The 20,963-nt window shown below is 41.4% G+C and overlaps 1 protein-coding gene across 1 annotated transcript in view; it reads left to right on the top strand.

Annotated features, from left to right (window-relative positions):
- The first annotated feature begins 1,227 nt into the window (after positions 1–1,227).
- Positions 1,228–20,963, top strand: part of gyg2 (glycogenin 2) — a 30,045-nt gene continuing 10,309 nt past the window's right edge. Inside the window, exons 1-8 of the mRNA XM_051943091.1 lie at positions 1,228–1,468; positions 5,900–6,034; positions 6,148–6,322; positions 9,135–9,297; positions 10,677–10,803; positions 15,221–15,407; positions 17,869–17,985; positions 18,271–18,333. Coding sequence (XP_051799051.1) covers positions 1,458–1,468; positions 5,900–6,034; positions 6,148–6,322; positions 9,135–9,297; positions 10,677–10,803; positions 15,221–15,407; positions 17,869–17,985; positions 18,271–18,333 — 978 coding nt within the window. The 5' untranslated portion in view covers positions 1,228–1,457. The remainder of the gene's footprint in view (positions 1,469–5,899; positions 6,035–6,147; positions 6,323–9,134; positions 9,298–10,676; positions 10,804–15,220; positions 15,408–17,868; positions 17,986–18,270; positions 18,334–20,963) is intronic.

Below are 20,963 nucleotides of genomic sequence, written 5' to 3'. Positions count from 1 at the left end.
TTGTCATATTAGCAATGCAGGAAACAACTTTATGTTTAGCATTTTAATCGGTATGTTTTAACCCAAACCCTCTTATCTTTTTTAATCAACATAATATTGTAAATAATAATTGTTATACATGGAACATGTGTAGCACAAAAACCCTGTTAGTATAACCTTTTTCATAGGTTGTTGCTAGAGGTACGGACCCGTACCCGTAGCCTGTGGACTACGGATACGGCACTTGCCATTTGCCAATCAGATACGCGAGATCTGGTCACGTGACTCCCGGTAGACGCTGGAGGTACGGACCCTAGCATCGGTACTACAGTTACGGACCCTAAACCTAACCCTAACACTAACCCTAACCTTAACCTTTGCTTACCTTTCAACAGTTTGCAGTGGTTAGCAGCTTCTTGACTAGCCAGACTCACGTACGGGTCCGTATCTGTCTGGCAAATGGAAAGTGCCGTATCCGTAGCCCACAGGCTACAGACGGCTACAGTCCGTATCTGTAGACACTACCTTTTTCATAGGTAGAAGAAGAAGAAAACAGTGAATTACACGACACACTGGATTTAACACCATCAAACAGTTTTCCAAATGAATTGGTAGAGCAAAGATATATCCTCTCTTCTATTTTTCGGATTCTCGTGACATTGTCAGCCTTAATTGACTGTCTTGCTCTTCAACCCTGTTATCCATATAATCATGAAAAGACAAATTCTTTTGACTTTTTCCTTTTCTTTTTCCATCACTAAGTTTATCCTCTTTGTCCAGCTAGCTAAATATCTAGCTTTTACTTCTGAGAAAAGGCTAACATTAGCACAGATTAGCAACCATGTTACTGTAATTAGAACAGGGTTAGCAAACCACGAATAAAACATGGAATAAAAATGGTACCACTGATGTGTAAGCTGAGCTGATGAAGACTTTGATAGTTTATTACCTATTATTAAGGAATATGTGGCAGAAAATTGTAAAAGAGAAGGTCTATTTTTCAAAAAAATTTGAAGCCCAAATGTCCTCCAATTCTGGAACGATCCATATACTATAGAGCAGTTACTCGCTGACCACTGACACGTAGAAAATGAAAGTTAACTCAGTGAGTGAGCATATCAGCAGAAGGGCAGGAGAGCAGGCAGTGAAGGTTAACTCTGTTGCACAACATTTGGAGAAGCTCCCTCTCCACTAGTTGAATGACCAGTTGAGCAAACAGATGAGCAGAAATAAACAGTGGGCCTCTGCTCCACTCTTTACTCTGCTCTGAAATAGAATGAGATCACAGATACAGCCGTGCAGCATTCAGGAACAGATCCAGTATCACATGGTGCCAAGATGCGACTGTCATCTGGCCCTCGTGATTTACCGTCCCTATGAAACTGCCTACGTTTTGCATACAAGTGTAGAATATTCCTGATCTCCTTTGTGGATAAGCAAAACTACTGGACTTAGAAGAAGATTTGGACAAACTGAAAATGCCAGGTAGGTGCTTTAATTTAACATGAACTATCTAGGTTTGATCATGTTAAATCTTAAATCTCAAAGATAAGACTCGACTCGGCTGTCAGGTTAATAAATAAAAGACAAGCTTCCCAAAATTGCCCCCACAGTTTCAGCTCTACACACTGGGAGCAGAACTGTAATTCCCTCGCCTCCCCGTCTGATTTGTTAAATTATACAGAACACGCTGTAGTGACCCAGTTTGCCCTGAAATCAGAATAGACCTCCTGCTCCTCCAGCAAAGTGCCAAGTGAAATTTAACACTACACGAAGACAAAAGGTTACACGCCTCTGCATCTGACTCCAGGCCAGGAAAATGAAATCCTGACACGCCTGTCACGACTTACTGCTCCACACTAAGCACGTTTTACAGCTACAGTATAACCGCAATGGGAATAATTTGATTAAAAGGGTAATTTGCAGCCTTTTACACACGTGGACAAAATTGTTGGTACCCCTCAGTTAAAGAAGGAAAAACCCACAATTCTCACTGAAATCACTTGAAACTCACAAAAGTAACAATAAATAAAAATTTATTGAAAATTAAATAATCAAAAACAGCCATTACTTTTGAATTGTTGATTAACATAATTATTTAAAAAAACAAACTAATGAAACAGGCCTGGACAAAAATGATGGTACCTCTATAAAAGATTGAAAACTATTTGACCAGAGTGACATGATTAACTCAGGTGTGTCATTTAATTGACATCACAGGTGTTTCCAAACTCATAATCAGTCAGTCTGCCTATTTAAAGGGAGACAAGTAGTCACCCTGCTGTTTGGTGAAAAGGTGTGTACCACACTGAACATGGACAACAGAAAGCGAAGGAGAGAATTGTCCCAGGACATCCGAAAAAATGATAGACAAACATCTTAAAGGTAAAGGCTATAAGACCATCTCTAAACAGCTTGAAGTTCCTGTGACAACAGTGGCTCATATTATTCAGAAGTTCAAGACCCACGGGACAGTAGCCAACCTCCCTGGACGTGGCCGCAAGAGGAAAATTGATGACAAATTGAAGAGACGGATCGTTGGAATTGTATCCAAAGAGCCCAGAGCAACCTCCAAAGAAATTAAAGGTGAACTCCAAGGCCAAGGTACATCAGTGTCAGATCGCACCATTCGTCGTTGTTTGAGCCAAAGTGGACTTCATGGGAGACGACCAAGGAGGACACCACTGCTGAAAAAAACTCATAAAAAAGCCAGACTAGAATTTGCAAAAATGCATGTTGACAAGCCACAAAGCTTCTGGGAGAATGTCCTTTGGACAGATGAGACCAAACTGGAGCTTTTTGGTAAGGCACATCAACTCTATGTTCATAGACTCAAAAACCAAGCATACGAAGAAAAGAACACTGTCCCTACGGTGAAACATGGAGGAGGCTCAGTAATGTTTTGGGGCTGCTTTGCTGCATCTGGCACAGGGTGTCTTGAAAGTGTGCAAGGTACGATGAAATCTGAAGACTATCAAGGCATTCTGGAGAGAAATGTGCTGCCTAGTGTCAGAAAGCTTGGTCTCAGTCGCAGGTCATGGGTCTTCCAACAGGACAACGATCCAAAACACACAGCCAAAAACACCCAAGAATGGCTGAGAGAAAAGCGTTGGACTATTCTAAAGTGGCCTTCTATGAGCCCAGATCTGAATCCCATTGAACATATGTGGAAGGAGCTGAAACATGCCATTTGGAGAAGACACCCATCAAACCTGAGACAACTGGAGCTGTTTGCTCATGAGGAGTGGGCCAAAATACCTGTTGACAGCTGCAGAACGCTCATTGACAAATACAGAAATCGTTTAATTGCAGTGATTGCCTCAAAAGGTTGTGCAACAAAATATTAAGTTATGGGTACCGTCATTTTTGTCCAGCCCTATTTCATTAGTTTGTTTTTTTAAATAATTATGTTAATCAACAATTCAAAAGTGATGGCTGATTTTGATTATTTAATTTTCAATAAATTTTTATTTATTGTTACTTTTGTGAGTTTCAAGTGATTTCAGTGAGAATTGTGGGTTTTTCCTTCTTTAACTGAGGGGTACCAACAATTTTGTCCACGTGTGTATGTGACTATTTTGTGAGTAGATTGAGTCTTACAGAGGGAAACACAGTCGTGAAATTATTTCAACTTAAAACGTGGAAAGCTTAACTTTTTTAAAGGCTTCTCCCATTAGGAAAAGAAAAAAGAAGTTGATGGTAATAGTTTGGACTCCAGAAAGTTTCAATATGCTCACTGTGCTTGTTGTCTGATCTGTTATGCAGATTAGTGCACAGGAGTTCCTCTTTTGGCCTTTCTTGCAAGCATAAACAGAACAGTTATGACCTGTGTCATACAACATATCCAGCAATATGTCGTTGTATGATTTCCGAAAGATAAGTGAACGCTACATCAGCTGCGACTTTCAATGAAGGTTTATGATGGTTTCAAAAAATGTTAGTAAGCATGTCTGATAGAAGTGTAAACTTATGTATTAAAGCAGACCACCATCTTTTATGTTTCTTCACCAACTGCTATCAGACTTTTGGATGTAAAAGTTAATGAACACAGCAGTCACGACAAGTGGATATTTTACTGCAAGATCAGACATTTTAGTGAACAACAAATGTTCTGTCAGTGTGCATTTTACTGATGCATTAAACAACAATGTGCTTTCAACTTATCAAATACACTGCTCAAAAAAAATTGAAGGAACACTTTTTAATCTAAGTATTGCATCAAATCAGTCAAACATGTGGGATACTGATCTGGTCAAGTGAGTAAAAGAGGAGGTTTTTAGTCGGCTTCTGCTGCTTTGGTGTTCATGAAATTAACAACCGGTGCACTAGAGGGGTAACAATGAGACAACCCCTCAAAACAGGAATGGTTTTACACATGAAGGCCACTGACATTTTATTCCCTTCTTGTGTTTTCTGACTGTTTTTCAATAGTTTTGCATTTGGCTAGAGTCACTGTCACTGCTGGTAGCATGAGGCGATACCTGGACCCTACAGAGGTTGAAGAGGCAGTCCAACTCCTCCACAATGGCACATCAATACGTGCCATTACCAGAAGCTTTGCTGTGTTGCCCAGCACAGTCTCAAGCGCATGGAGGAGGTTCCAGGAGACAGGCAGTTACTCGAGGAGAGCTGGACAGGGCTGCAGAAGGTCCTTAACCCATCAGCAGGACAGGTATCTGCTCCTTTGTGCATGGAGGACCAGGATGAGCACTGTCAGAGCCCTACAAAATGGCCTCTAGCAGGCCACTGGTGTGAATGTCTCTGACCAAACAATCAGAAACAGACTTCATGAGAAAGGTCTGAGGGTCCAATGTCCTCTAGTGGGTCCTGTGCTCACTGCCTGACACCATGGAGCTTGATTAGCATTTGCCATAGAACACAGGAATTGGCAGGTATGCCAATGGCGCCCTTTGCTTTTCACAGATGAGAGCAGGTTCATTGTGAGCACATGTCACAGACATGGAAAGCATGTCTGGAGAAGCAATGGAGAATGTTATGCTGCCTGTAACATGGTTTAGCATGACCGGTTTGGTGGTGAGTCAGTGATGGTCTGAGGAGGCACATCCATGGAGGGATGCACAGACCTCTACAGGCTGGACAACGGCACTCTGACTGCCATTAGGTATCAGGATGAAATCCTTGGATCCATTGTCAGACCCTACATTGGTGCAATGGTCCTGTGTTCCTTGTGGTGCACGACAATGCCTGGCCTCATATGGCAAGAGGATGCAGGTACTTCCTGGAGGATGAAGGAATTGACAGCATTGACTGGCCCCAATACTCACCTGACCTAAATCCAATAGAACGCCTTTGGAACATTATGTTTTGTTCCGTCCAACACCACCAGGTTGCTCCTCAGACTGTCCAGGAGGTCAGTGATGCCCTGGTTCAGATCTGGGAGGAGATACCCCAGGACGCCATCCATCGTCTCATTCGGAGCTTGTCCCGATATTGTCAGGCTGCATACAAGCATATGGAGGTCATGCAAACTACTGAGTACCGTTTTGAGTTGCTGCCAACGAATTTCAGAAAATGGACTAGCCTGCCACATCAGTTTTTCACTTTGATTTTGGAATGTCTTGAATTTAGCCCTCCTGGGGGGTTGATAATTTTCATTTCCATCAAACAATGTGGCACTTTTCATTCCTAACACATTAACCAGTCCATATCAATGTAAATATCCAGTTTGTTTTTTCCCCGCATTGAAATATGATGTGTTTTCAAAGTGTTCCTTTAATTTTTTTTGAGCAGTGTAGTTTAGCAACATGTCCTCACTGACACCTATAGAAAACTTAATCCAGTTGTAATTCTATTCTTTGAAAAACATATTTACCGTTGTGTCTGCACTGAATTTTGAGTAAAGGAAGCAAGTAGCTTAGTCATTCTAATACCTTCATCTCTCCGTCCTGTTTTCAGGTAGAGAGGCCTTTGTGACCCTGGTCACCACAGACTCCTACTGCATGGGAGCCACAGTGGTGGCCAGAAGTTTGCGTCGACATGGGACAACTCGCCGCATTGTCGTCATGGTCACACCAAACGTCTCCGAGCACTCAAGGTGAGAGATGAGGAAACCGCTTTCTTTAACATGTCAAGCTCCAATATCATGTTTCCAAGCTTCAACCTTGCTGCTGTTTATGTTGGGTGTCACAAAACTCCATCATCCCACAGGTTTACCCTTGAGAATATGTTTGACGAGGTTATCACGGTGGATGTGATGGACAGTAAGGACCGCCTCCATCTATCTTTGCTGGGACGTCCTGAGCTCGGCATCACCTTCACAAAGATCCACTGTTGGACTCTGACCCAGTACAGTAAATGTGTCTTCCTGGACGCTGACACACTTGTGAGTCCACTGAACATACAGCAACATATCTTAGCTGCAGGATGTAGAATTTCTGTGTGATAATTTTAGATTGTTCTAATGGCAGAAGAGCTTCCATCTGTATTATATTTTCAAATCTTTTACTCTGTGTCCAAATTTTGATGCTAACCCTAGACTTGGGTGGAGCCGACTTTGACCTTCAACAGAATTTGCTGTTTTTTTGCTGTTAGTTTTTTTTTTGGCATACCATTCTACAAAGGTTAGAGTGATGTTTGCTGTGGGTCAGAATGTGTGGACCTAAAAAAGCCCCTGATGGTGTTTTGGATGTGCAGGCAATGACAGATAAATAGCATAAATGTATGCATTGATCATTATTATTATTAATATGCTAACTTTTCGGCACTTTTCGAGGCCCAACTTGTCAGTCAGTATTTTGGTATATCCACAGGCATTCATGATGCCAATGACATCATCTCTCCTACAGCTTTTTAAGATCATCATACTCGCTGTTGGGATCATGCATTCATCTGACCAAAAAATGTGCTCCAAATTTTCATCGGGCTTTTCATCTTGCAATATTGTGCCGAAGAGTAAGCAAGGTTTTTTTTTTCGTGGACACTGTCAATAGAGGGTGACATGATGCAATGTCTTTAGCGCTATCTGAGCTGTCAGAGATACACTGATTTCCATTGATAACCCAAGTGCCCGTCTGTTTTTCAAAGCTAGATTGGGCAAGTAGCGTACTGTCCATGGCATCATTCTAGGCATAAAGCCAATGTAACTCTGATTAGTGGTACTATGGCTTGTTCTATACCTTCGGACTTGTATTTAATTGTGCTTCAACTGATTTTTAATTGTTTACTGACCTTAATTCCTTTTCCATGTTTGTAACATCTCACAATCAGTTTTTTAAAAATTCCTTTGCCAGTTCTTCACGATGCAGACTTGAAGATTGAAACAGCTCACACTGTCTAAAACTGAGAAGGTTCTAGTGCTCATATTCCATCTTATAGCATCTGTTAGCTCTGCAGTAGCCACTGAGCTGAGCCAAATCCAGAATTATGCAATGAAATGGTAAATGAAGATTTATGAACCACTAATAAACACACTGTAACCCTTTTATATGGAATGCCTCGTCAAAGTGGGATGAAAGAATGTTTTCTGGAATTTGATATATGAAGAGTACAACCAAAACCAAAACAACAATAAAACATTTAAGTGTCTTACCTTCAAGAGAGTGGATTCCATGGTTCAAACTACACAGCAGCTTTGATCCCTCTTCAAAGGCAATGTTCCTTGAAAAAACATACAGATATTGCACAAATCACCTCCATGCTGGCTCACTGGTCAAACTGAAGATCATTATCTTTTAGAAAGTCAACATACCTTGCTGGCCTTTTTTAGGGTTCATCTACTCCTGTCTGACCTGTTGGTCAATGTATGGTTCAATGATGTCACGTGTTATTGTTGAGACTGACACCAACACAGATGCTAGAGGACATATTTCAGAGCCCACTACAGCTGTTATTTCTTTTTCTTTGCAGTCAGTGCAAACATTTTCCTCTTTAAGCTGGAAGAGACGTGTTTGCAGAGCAGCCTGAGTAAATATATCATCTCAAGGCTGTACCTGCATTGATGCACACACATGTGCTTGTGTGCACATATGATGTTCAGGCTAGTGTTAATACTAACAGACCTCTCACCTGCTGTATTGATTGAAAGAGTCCAAGTATTTGTTATGGATGAAAATGTGGGGTCCTCATGTCATTTCAAAGCAGGTTATAGAGATACAGTTGTATGGAAAAGTTATAGCAGAATGACAAATTTTGCAGACTTTTTTTGTTGATATACATGACTCGGAAGCCTCTCATCCGCAGCTCGTCCAGTCACCACCTCCACTAAAAAGAGCGGCTCTATACTGCATAAGTTGCCAGATTCTACTGCCTCAAGTTGCATGAAGACAATGGGACATGCCACATCCTGCTGAATGCCGAAGCAGCTAACCCTACCGCCCTCCAGAGTGAGGACATGTGCGCTTCCAATTTGCCACAAGCTTTATCAATGAAATTCTATTTTCTGCGACAGCTCAGAAATGGAGAAGAACACTTGATATCATCCGTCTCTATGGATGGCATCAAAGTATAAAGCCTTGCTGGCTCTTCAGCACAAACTACAAGATGGTCTTGTTTAAAGTTACTTTTTAGGTCTTTTCTTGGCTTTATTAGACAGGTTAGTCGAGATTCAGACAGGAAAGTAGGGAGAAGAATTGGTGGAAGATGTTCAGCAAAGCTGCGACAGACTGGCGACCTGTCCAGGGTGTCCCCTGGTCAGCTGGGATAGGCTCCAGCACCCCCCACGATCCTAGTGAGGATAAAGCGGTGTATAGAGAATGGATGGATGGATGTTCAGCAAAGGGCCATGAGGTGGAATTGAGCCCAGGCCCCTGTTTCAGGGTCGCCCACCAGTAGAGCTACCTGGGCGCTCTACTAGATGATCTTTTGGTAAACAACATGAAATTCCTTTTTTCATATGTAGCTAAGAGAAATTTGTTTCGGATAGCACAATGAATACTTGGCTGACAAAAAGACAGCCAGGCTGCAGAGGCTTGGAGAGGAGAGGAATATTCCAGAATTAAAGCACACCTTCAAAATCACACAAAGAAAAAAGTGAAACCTATGACCTGGTCAAGTATGACTGAATCCAATAGAAGCAGGGTAGAGAGAATCGAAGATTTGTGCAACGCTGAGAGTTCCAAGTCTCAACAGGTCACAAGAGAATATACACAAAATTGTGGCCAAACAATACTTACCTCTGATCAACTTTTCCCTCTCAGGTGCTGTGTAACGTGGACGAACTCTTCGAGAGAGACGAGCTGTCGGCAGCTCCTGATCCCAGCTGGCCCGACTGCTTCAACTCAGGCGTGTTTGTCTTTAGACCGTCCCTCCTCACCCACACCAGGCTCCTGGATCATGCCCTGCAGCACGGCAGCTTTGACGGTAACACACGGCTACATGTTTGGGTTCAGTCCTTGGTGTGAATACAGATGACTCAACTCAGTTGAATCGTGCAAAAGAAAAAAGGGGAGAAAGGTTTCACTCACAGTGAAGTCAAGTAAATTTGTAGAGCACATTTTAAAACAGACGTGCTTCACAAAAAGACTGTTACACACTGACTTTATTCAGTCTGTTGGTATGCAGGACCCAAATACACTACCATTCGAAAGTTTGGAGTCACCCAGACAATTTCATGTCTTCCATGAGAACTCACACTTTTATTCATGTGCTGACATAATTGCACAAGGGTTTTCGAATCATCAATTAGCCTTTCAACAGCATTAGCTAACACAATGTAGCATTAGAACACAGGAGTGATGGTTGCTGGAAATGTTCCTCTGTTCCCCTATGGAGATATTCCATTAAAAATCAGCAGTTTCCAGCTAGAATAGTCATTTACCACATTAACAATGTCTAGACTGTATTTCTGTTTAATTTAATGTTATCTTCATTGAAAAAAACTGCTTTTCTTTCAAAAATACAGACAATTCCAAATGACCCCAGACTTTTGAACGGTAGTGTATGTACAGCAAAATGAGCAAAAAAAACAGGAGAAAAGCATTGAAAAGAAAGATTTGATTGCTAAAAAGAAACAGTGTCAACTGCAGGTGATGAACAATGATGGATTATTAATCATGATCATGTCTGATCAGTTTAATTTTTCATTAATGTAAAGCAAAAAACATAGGTTGTTGCTAGAGGTACGGACCCGTACCCGTAGCCTGTGGACTACGGATACGGCACTTTCCATTTGCCAATCAGATACGCGAGATCTGGTCACGTGACTCCCGGTAGACGCTAGCGGTACGGACCCGTAGCATCGGTACTACAGGTACGGACCCTAAACCTGACCCTAACACTAACCCTAACCTTAACCTTTGCTTACCTTTCAACAGTTTGCAGTGGTTAGCAGCTTCTTGACTCGCGAGACTCGTGTACGGGTCCGTATCTTTCTGGCAAATGGAAAGTGCCGTATCCGTAGGCCACAGGCTACGAGTATGAGTCCGTATCTGTAGACACTACCAAAAACAAATGCAAAAACAGAAACTACATTTAAAAAGTAGGCAGCCCTTATAGGAGACATATCTTTTAAAAACAGGCCTCAAAGGAAGCACTTCAGAATGGTTGTTGTGGATCAAAATTGGACCATTGCAGTTTTTTTTTTTTAAATATATATGTTTTATTCATAAAAACAGGATCACAGACTACACATTCGGTTTGTTTTGTTGATTTGATTACATTGTGCTGGGAGCTGGATTTGACCAACATAATATGAACAAAGCCTGAAAGCATGATTTGTGATATTTGTCATCTGCTATCAGGAGGAGACCAGGGTCTGCTGAACTCTTTCTTCAATAGCTGGCCGGTGGCAGACATCAGTAAACACCTGCCGTTTGTCTACAACCTCAGTGCCAGCTCGCTCTATAGCTACCTCCCTGCTTTCCAACAGTGAGTGTGTCTGCGCTGCTCTTTCCTGTTGCTCAATTCAAAGATAAATGCATGTGAACTGTGTTTACATGGTTGTGTATTCATGGTTTTCAGTTAACAACAGTGTCGGGCTTTCAAAATTTTTCAGAGCAGAATACAAGTACTGTAAAGAGTGAATTAGTCGTTAGGTCAATCCAGAATTGGAGGACATTTGGGCTTCAAAACTGTTGAAAAATTAACCTTCTCTTTTATAATTTTCAATATTGTGCAATATCTAAAAACAAAGCACTACATTTTTTGTTATAATACAAATATGCCACTGAAATAACTCCTTTTGAGATGCACACAAAAATAGAAGAAATTCATTTTATGTATTAAACATTTTGTATATTTTACTTTCAAAGTCAGTGAGTGGGTATATTGGGGAAACTGACACTGTTTTCCTTGCCTCGAGCAAGTTTCTGTCGACTCACATCTCTGCATTGACTGTGAATGCAATCTTGCTTTATCTATAATTCACCCTATGTTCTGTCTGGATGCACTTTAAAACAGATGCTTCAACTAAGCCAAATTAAACTGTAGTAGAGTAGAAAACAAATGTGTGACAAAATTAACAACCCTCCAATGAGAATGCTGGGACACAGTGTTCAGCAAAAGTGAGCACATCCCCGTGCAATATCACTTAAATGTAAAAAAGATTCTAAATTTCATCAACTGTCCATAATTACAAGCAGAACATTTTCTCTTGTGTTCAGAATTTGTCAACATCTCTATCTGTATGTCTATGGAGTGTGAAGAAGAGAAACTGTTCCATGCTCTGCAGTACAAAACTTATCGATTAAACTTTGCTAAGGAAAAAAACGGAAGTGTGCTGAGTATTGGGAGCATGTACTTTGGTCAGATAAAACCAAGATAAATTCAGTCTGGGTCAGATGGGGTCCAGCATGTTTGTCAACAACTTACCCAGGACTATCACAGTGGAGCGTGAACATGGGAGTGTGACGATTTGGAGCTGCCTGAGTGGAAAGGCGTTGGGGAGACGACATTTATATATTCCAAAAATAATGCCTGTGCTTCAGAAAAAAGGCAATACTATGAAGTGGCCAGGTTTCTTGCCAAATTTAAATCAAAGCGAACGCTTTTCGGATATTTTAAGGGCCATTCCAAAGCTCAAGGACATTTACGTCCCTCCCATCAAATTTTAAAGAATCCATGTACAAAATACTAAAACATGCAGTTGTTGTATAAATGTATTTGTCCTGAGACTAAATTTTTTAAAAATAAAAAAAATAGAGAAAAGAATGTTTGAAAATATCTTTAAAATTACATGTTAAGTCTTGAGTTCCCGCTGAAATGCAAATTTTCTCACCCCCTGATGACCAAATTGAATTTCAAAGAAAACTGTTAAAATGAAATTAAATCTCCATTTTTGGTATTATTTTTTCATTGATATCTCTTGTAATTGTGGGATTTTTTAATCAACATCATATTTTAAATAATAATTACTATACATGGAATGTGTGTCCCACAGCAACCCTTTTAGTGCAAACTCTTTAGCTGGTAGAAGAAGAAGGAGACAGTGAATCACATGAAATGCTGGAAATGACATCATCAAACAGTAATATAAAAGCTCAAATAAATTATGTAAAAGATTTGGGAGCAAATCTATGTCCTCTCTTCCATTTTTCCCACAGTTCAAAAATATGCTGAGGTTAATTGGTTTTTCCAAATTGCCCATAGGTGTGAATGTGAGTGTGATTGTATGTCTGTGTATGTAGCCCTGTGACAGACTGGTGACCTGTCCTGGGTGTCCCCTGCCTTCGCCTGAGTCAGCTGGGATAGACTCCAGCACCCCCTGTGACCCTAGTGAGGATAAAGCGGTGTATAGAGCAGTGGCGGCTGGTGAATTTTTCTCTTGGGGGGCGCACTTAATTTACCAAACCAAATAGCAGAGTCGGCAACACCGGAATACAAGAATTGATGTAAATTATGTTCACAGCCATTTGATGTGCTATTACTATGCACCACTAGGAGGGTACAGCTAAGCACTACTGCTGAGTCAAATAGACAATTAAATGCACGTAAATGTTACCAGCTAGTGAATTTGAATTTATCTCCCCAGTGTTTTGATATGAGTTGCTCCAGATAAGGTGTAATTGGTACACAGACCCTTAAAATCTCCTTTTCTATAATTAAACAAATTAAGAATGTATAAATATGCAAATCTATGTTTTACTTCAAAAGTAAAAAAAAAAGAAACAATTCATTTTTCCAGCTTCAAAGAGTGCCAAGTGCTTCTTCTGTCCAGCAAAATCTTTGGACCAACATATTTATATTTACATACTCAAATAAACAAAAACAAATCCATACCTGTGAAACCAACAAACATTGGACATTTTGTTAAAAAAAACCTAACTATAAGGCTAACGGCAGACAGTGCTTCTGTGAGCTAACTTTTACATTAACAACCTTACATGACAATGAGAAAACAGCAAATCTGCATATTTAAGATCACAGTAATAAAAATTTGTCACTTTGCCTGAAAAAAAAATACTGAAACCATTAGGCATTATACTATGTATAACTGTGCATGTGACAAATAAAACCTATCTTATCTTAGGCTTTGAGCCCAAAGTGCTTCTGTCAACTAACATTAAATATTTACAATGAAATTAAAGAAAAACAGTAATTCCTCAGATTTCAGAACATATGAAAATCAACAGGCTTTCAGTCTAAAGTGGCACTTGTGTCAACTAACATTTCTATTTACATTATTAAATGACAAAAAAGTAAATCCTCACATTTTAGAGATTAAAGCCAGCACCTCTACATCTGTGTTATTTTTTGTATGCCAGTTTTGCTGTTCTGTCTTTGAGACATGCAAATTTCTCAATGACTCTATGGTTACAATCTGGGGTCTCCCTGAGAGCATGGCCAGTGCATTAAGACGATCCTGCCACATCGTGTTCCTGAGGAAGGTCTTGATTCTTTTTAGTGTTGAGAAGCACCTCTCAGATTCAGCTGTCGTCATTGGAGTCGTGATGAGGATCTTCAGGAGAGACACAGTCTCTGAGAAGGTGTCCTGAAGATTGTTGCTCATGAAGAGCTGGTACAGAGCCACAGCACCATTGCAACTCCTGAACTCTGTGTTGCTGAAGATGAGCAACAGTTCAGCGCAGGCTGACCGCGCCCTGCGGATCAAGTTATAACGAGTCAATGGGGAAAGATGAGTGTGCCCCAGCCGATATATCTCCACTATTAGTAATTGTAGACATCGTCAGACGTTTCTAATCTGACTTTTTATTACAAATTATACATTTTAGTAACTCTCTACAGGCTCTATTATCCATTTTGCTTGTTAAAAACACAGGATATACATGTAAATGTAATTTTAAAAACGTTTTATTAAAGGAAGGGCTGTGACTCTACATGATGTGAGACAGAGGGGGCGGCGCCCTAGCGCCCTCTATTGACCAGCCGCCCCGGTATAGAGAATGGATGGATGGATGGATTCAGCCTTGACTGAATGTCTCACTCTACCTCATGCGACCCTGTTATACATATTATCAGGATAAGACCAATTCGTTTTCCTTTTATTCTTGACTTTTTTCCAATCAGTAAGTTGTCCTCTTGGTCAGCAGTAGCAGCTAGCTAAATATCTAGCTTCTACTCCTGAGAAAAAGCTAGTATTAGCATGGATTAGCAACCCTGTTACTGTGACTTAGAGTAGGGTTAGCAAACAACATAAAACATGGAATAAAATTGATTGGTTTTGTTGCATTTGTTGTTCCTGTAAAGCGACCTTGGTTGTCAAGAAAGGTGCTTACAAATACAATTTATTATTATTATTATTATTGCAACATTGGTGTGTAACCTGAGCCAATCAAGCCTTTGATAGTTTATTACCTATTTTGAGAAATATATGTATTGGAAAATTGTAAAAGAGAAGGTTAAAATCTTTGAAACATTTTGAAGCCTAAATGTCCTCCAATTCTGGAAAGAGAAAGAGAACGGTAAAGCAATGCATCCTCTCCAACAAAGAAATATAAAATAGTTTCATGAGAATGGCAGAACTTCTCTAAAAAATCTGTGAACACTGGTATCCTCAGTGAATGGAAGGATTGGGTCTGTCATCAAAAATTAAGATGTGCTGAAAAAATAAAACCCTCAAATGTTGCAGTTTGTTGCATTTAGTTCCTACATTGGGCCTGAAATTTGCTAGATAACTTTTAGTTTTGAATATGACACAAGAGCAAAGATCCTACTGATTTGTTTAAAGGGAATACAGCTACTGTAAGGTGAATCATTTTTACTGACTTTTTTTTATACACTACATCTACAAGTTTGTGTTATACCCAAGTGTTTGCAAAATGTTTGTGATCTCCTATCCACCGACTGATGTATCGAACACGCTTGAGTTACAGTTTCATCCCCGCAGGTTCGGCCACAACGCGAAGATTGTCCACTTTGTGGGAGCAGTAAAACCCTGGAGCTCACACAGGGATGACAGCAGCTCGCCCACCATGGAGGGGTTTGTGTCTCTGTGGTGGAGGGAATACCTCAGTCACACCACATCATCTGCTCCAGTGAACCACACCAGTCAAGACCAGGAGAAATCACAACAAGTACAAACATCCATGTGATCTGAAAACTGCATGTCCTCCTGTTACGATGCTGCATCAGGCTGGGAATGAAAGTATTTAAATAAATTACAAAGCCCCTAGTTCAGGTCTGTTCATTTTTGCTCATTTCTTTTTTTTAATCTAAGAGCTGCTGTGACATTAAACCAGGAAGTTAACCGGAGCCACAACATCAGTGATAAGTATTATTAGTAACTGTTCAGACAGCTAATGCAGCAAACGGGACTCAAATCCATGACTCAGAAAGATCAGTGTAGTAGGAAGACGCGTTTACTGACAGGGGACATAAATACGAAGGCTGGCAGGAGGGAAAAGCTTAGGCAGAGTCTGAGGGACAGGCTGGGCTGATAAGACGCCGCCAAACACAGCGAGCAGCAAACAGGACCGAAGACGGAGTTAGGTGAGGAGGCAAAGAGTCTGAAAGCAGGCAGGGGTCCAAAACATGTCAGAAGGCTGGAACACGGCAACACAACAGACTTTCTGGAGGGGAAGGAGGGGAAGTGGGCATGTACAGACAGTGTTCTGCAGGTGCACAAAACGCTCGATTTCATACATGCTCTGTGTGATCACATATAATACACTTGAAAGGCTGTGATGGACAGACGTTGTAGAAAAACACACAGCTACACTGAGTCGATTTTGAGCGTTCGCCAGCATGCACAATGGCAGGGTTCTGGCAATAGAGCACCTGAATGGAAAGTAGCCAATAACTGCTTTTACTGCCACTGTGTAGGTGGTGAATAGACAACAAAGACTCCAAGGACTGTTTTCCACAATTTATATGCACTTGCAGATGGCAGTAACACAAGACTATATTCTCTTTTGTGCATGCTGCTTCTTCAGAGTGTGTACCGGCACTCAGAGCAGCTTTAGATTTCTCAATAAACATAAAGCAAACATATTTGTTGAACATTACAGATTTGTACAGAGGTCATCTTTTTGCAAACAATGGCGCCACCAAAGTGGGGGCCATAGACTGTATATAAAGTGGACGTAGCATCTGGCTCCAGAATTGAAGCCAACCCGGAAGTGTCAAAAACTTGCAATATTACGCCGTCCGCGAGGGTTGGCTCCAAAAAGCTTTTTCTCCATAGACCCCAATTCATTTTTGGAAAAAATAAAATTTGATAGACTGATTTTCTACAGCTCAGGATTTTTTTCCCGTTAGTTTTCATGGTCAAAATGAGAGATCAGGTGGCCGATCTTAAAATAAATCAATACTGAATTTTAAATAAATCGTTAAAGTTGGCTGAGTCAGGGGGCGTGGCTATACTTGATAGACAGCAACAGAAGCCTCTGCGGTAAAATGTGGGCGGGATAAGAGAGTCCTCAGCCAATCCTGCCCCTAGTTGCTCTCCCGTCCAGTCTGTTTGATGACGCTTTTTACGTCACTGGCTCCAAAAAAATCCAAAGCGGCGGCAAGGAAGTAGCAAAATCCGGGCTTCATTTTCTCGGCGTTGAAACCAACGGGTGACGTCATGGTTACTTTACGCCTGGTGGGGGCTGATTGGTCAAGTTCAACTCCGATGTCCAAATGTTCATTCATGCAATCACGGTGCCCAAGGAAGCGCCATTAGATTGTAATTGTACATGTCCAAAAGGCCAAAAGGTTTCCTAGTATTGACTTTCTGACAGGCTCTCTCCAACCAAAATAGACTATGCCTACCTACAACTGTGCAAACACTGCCTACACCTGACTGGACGAATCCCTGCTTACTGATTTCCAACAGGACCATTTATTTTACAAAAACAGCTCACCAAAATGTGTTTCTGAAAACATATGGGATGAAAAGTCTTTTAAGACTTTCTGACTTTGTCTCGGGACCAAGTCCGCTGATTTTTACTGAAGACGTTCATCTTAGTTTTTTTTTAAAAACAATGTCCTACAACTACTTACTGGAGTTAAACAGTTAGTTGAACAGGATGAAATGTTGTACTAGTTATTGGATGTACTCATTATCCTGAAATAACATATTGCCCACATAGTAACACTGTGGCTTACTGGTGTGTTTTTGGACAAAATGGACTTAATATTAGCCAACATTAAGTCAAATTAAGTCATTCTTTTCCTATGACTCTACAGAACAACAGGACACTAAGGGCAAAAAGTAAACTATAGCTCCTAATTTCAGTAATATTTACGGGTAATTGACTAACTGGCATAGGTTTGACACATAATCCTCAACAGTGTCACTCAACAGTGTGTTGTGCAGGAAGTCAACCATTTGCTGTGTTTGGCAGATGCTCAGTCGGTCTTCTTTCCAAACCACTCCAAGCAGCACTTTTCACTGACGACTTCCCCCTCTTTACTCGAAGCTTTGTAAATACGTCGCGTAAGATGCCACAAAGTTTTGGCTGGAGCGTAGACGTGCCCACTGGCAGCCGAACGAGACACACAGGTCTTGGTTGTCGTCCCGACCCTTTACCATTCTCTCTTGTTTCGCAGATCCAAGAACGAGAAGCCGAGATGCCGTTTAGAAAAAACTTGGACAGCTCCAATTCACTGCTGGCACACTTTTCTCCTCCTTCTCAGAGTCTTCGTTCACAGTCTGAACCAAAGACGGTAAACTGATTCTCCAAAATATTCATCTGCCATTTTTTATGAAGTACTGTTAGGTATTATGTTGTGATGGTGTCTTGATGTGCCAGTGCAATACATTAAACATTCTTGAAAACGCAGTATTTTGTGATATAAACAGGAACTTCCTTACTTTACACCTAAGCAAGAAATATTTGAGAAATAGGGCAGGGTTTGGAGGGCAAGCATTACAACATCTGAATGTAAAATGAAGAGATAATACTCTCAAATGGTTTTAGTAAAGTAACTCCATTTATTCATCTTTTCCAGGTGCAGCAGCCAGCTGTTTTCAGTGAAAAACCTCCAACAAACCCACCACACACAGATGAGCAGGTATAGTTTTTATTAGGCAGTGGGTAGTATTTTCCTTGTCAGGGTCCTGATTAGCATTTTGTGTAAGGCAGCTGTGCAAATTAGCATTAAGATGATTGTGAATTCCATTCACCGAACCCTTAATAGGAAACACCTGCACATCTGCTTTTTCATGCAGTTATCAGATCAGCCAAACATGTGTGGCAGCAGATTCAGGTCAGGGGATTCAGTTAATGTTCACATTAAGCACCATAATGATGGAAATTTCACAAATTAGCAGGACTAGAAACAGGTGGGAGAACAGAAGAATTAACGGGAGACAAAACAGGAAATCAGCATGTAGGTAGGGGACCCAGCAGGGTGACAGAGAGAGGACAAAATAGTATGAAGTACAATGCAGGACTATATTGGGAGACAGGACACAGGTGACTCATAAAACTCAGGTGAAAGAAATCAGGGCAATCAGAAGGGAGGGAAACAGTCAGAGGCAGGAAGTAAAGATGACAAGAGACAGACAAAGGTGGGGACTATCAAAATAAAACAGGAAATAAACAGCACACAACTCAAAAGTTGTGTGAAAACTGTGATCTCAGTGATTTTGGTCATGACATGATGATTGGCGGCAAATGGTATTTTTCAGAAACTGCTTATCTGTGGAATTTTCACCTCAACTGTTTGTAGAGTAACACCTTGTTGATGAGAAATGTCAGAGGAGACTGGATGTACTGGTATGAGCTGATAGAAAAGGTACAGTAAAAAGATCAGGATGCACAAAATATCAAATCTTGAGGCGACGACAGCAGAAACCTCATCAGGTCCCACTTTTCAGCTGAGAATTCAATTTTGAGGTTAAAGTGGACAGATGAAGATGGAAAATGCAGCTTGATCTGATGAATATCAATTTCTACAGCTGGAGGGTAGGCTCAGAATTTAGAGTCAAAATCTTGAATCCATGAAACCAACCAGCTTCATGTGAGCAGTTCATCAGGTGGTGTAATAATGTGGGGTTGTTTTTGTCAAGGTTTCACAGTGGCTTGGTGGTTAGCACTTTCGCCTTGCAGCTAGAATATCCCGAGTTCTCATAACGGCCTTCCTGGGATCTTACTGCGTTTAGTTTGCATGTACTTCAGCTTCCTCCCACAGTCCAAAAACATGTTAAGATTGATCGGTAACTCTAACAAATATTAAAAGTAAGAAAATATATTTGCAAAGGTTGACAATCATACTAACTAATAATCAACCTTGGTTCTACTCACCGACCCTTTTACAACATGAAAAATTACAACAATAAAAATAGCAAAAATGTATGCATTTTTAAAAACACGTTGATCTACCTTTAAATAGATAAGACCAGAAAATTTTTTGCCGAACTTCACTTAAAAACTAAAAATGGGAGAAGCTAACTTCAGGACACAAAAAAGTCCTTTAACTAGCTTCTTAAAGGCCCGGTCACACCACCCGAACTTCGCTGGAGCTTTCCTTGAACGGTAGAGAGGGGGGGCCGAATTTCGACAACACTCGTCACCGCGCACAAAATGGGAAAAAAATCGAAAACACGGGCGTTGGCGGTGCACCGCTGAATCCAGCGTTGCTTTAGCATTGCTTTAGCGTTGGTTTAGCGGTAGCGAGCATTGGTTTAGCGGTGACGCGAGCATTGGTTTAGCGGCGTTCTGCGGATGCGGGCGTTGGCTCGGCGGGGGTATAAAGTTGGTTTAGCGGCATACCGCTTGTGACTACGGAGCTGAACGGATCGTTTTGATACAAGTTCTGATAGATTGCCGCAGGGTGATTGCCACTTTGAGACCAGGTTCCAGGCTTGCACGGTAGTTGGTGTCTTGCTTGGTCAATCTGGGGGTCAGCCTCTGTACAAGTTCATCAAACATGGCTGGTGGCATCCTCATGAAGTGCTGGAAGGCTCGTGGATCCTCATTCCTCAGCTCCACCATCAGCTTGTCATACAGTCCATGTTCAGGCCTTCTCAGTATCCACTGTCTGACCCACACAACTCTGTTTCTCCTTCTTCTCTCTCTTCTCCTTCTGTCAACAGCTTGTTGCAATCTGAGGAGGTTCTGATTCTGCTGCTGGACTAGTGCACCAATCATAGCAAGTCTCTCAGCATCCATGGTGATACAGTTTTACTGTAACTTTGAGCAAATTCGATATAGATGAGGTCGAAACTCAACGGCAGCTCGATTCCAAATGAGCTCCTGGTCCATTTCTCCCCGTATTTATAGCCAAATTCTGGTCCCGCTCCGACACCTTTATACCAACACCAAACCAAAGTTCATCGCCATCATGGATCGCTGTTTCAACGCCTGACACCGTTCCAGCAACCCCGTGTCCACTCGTAAAACGCTTACAACCGCTCCACCGAAGTTTGAGCAACGTTTAATCGCCGCCCGGGCAACACTGGCGAAGCAGCGGTGGTCCAGTGTTCAAGATTTCTGCGTTGGCCTAGCGGACCCAAGTGTCCATGAACTTGCGTCTAGCAGTGCCAAACTTTGACTGGGTGTTGGTGGAGCTCTTCACCTCTTCACCGCTCGCAATATTTTGTGCAGCTCAAAACGTTCGGAGCGGTAGGAGGGCCCCTCCAGAAACATCAGCGGTGGCCGAGCATATACGACGTTGCTTTAACGGGGGCCAACTTCTGT

The sequence above is a fragment of the Acanthochromis polyacanthus genome, chromosome 22 (genome assembly GCF_021347895.1).
Source record: "Acanthochromis polyacanthus isolate Apoly-LR-REF ecotype Palm Island chromosome 22, KAUST_Apoly_ChrSc, whole genome shotgun sequence".
In the NCBI taxonomy this organism is placed as follows: domain Eukaryota; kingdom Metazoa; phylum Chordata; class Actinopteri; family Pomacentridae; genus Acanthochromis; species Acanthochromis polyacanthus.
Note: the sequence above shows the minus strand (reverse complement) of the source record. Positions and strands in the feature narration are given on the sequence as shown.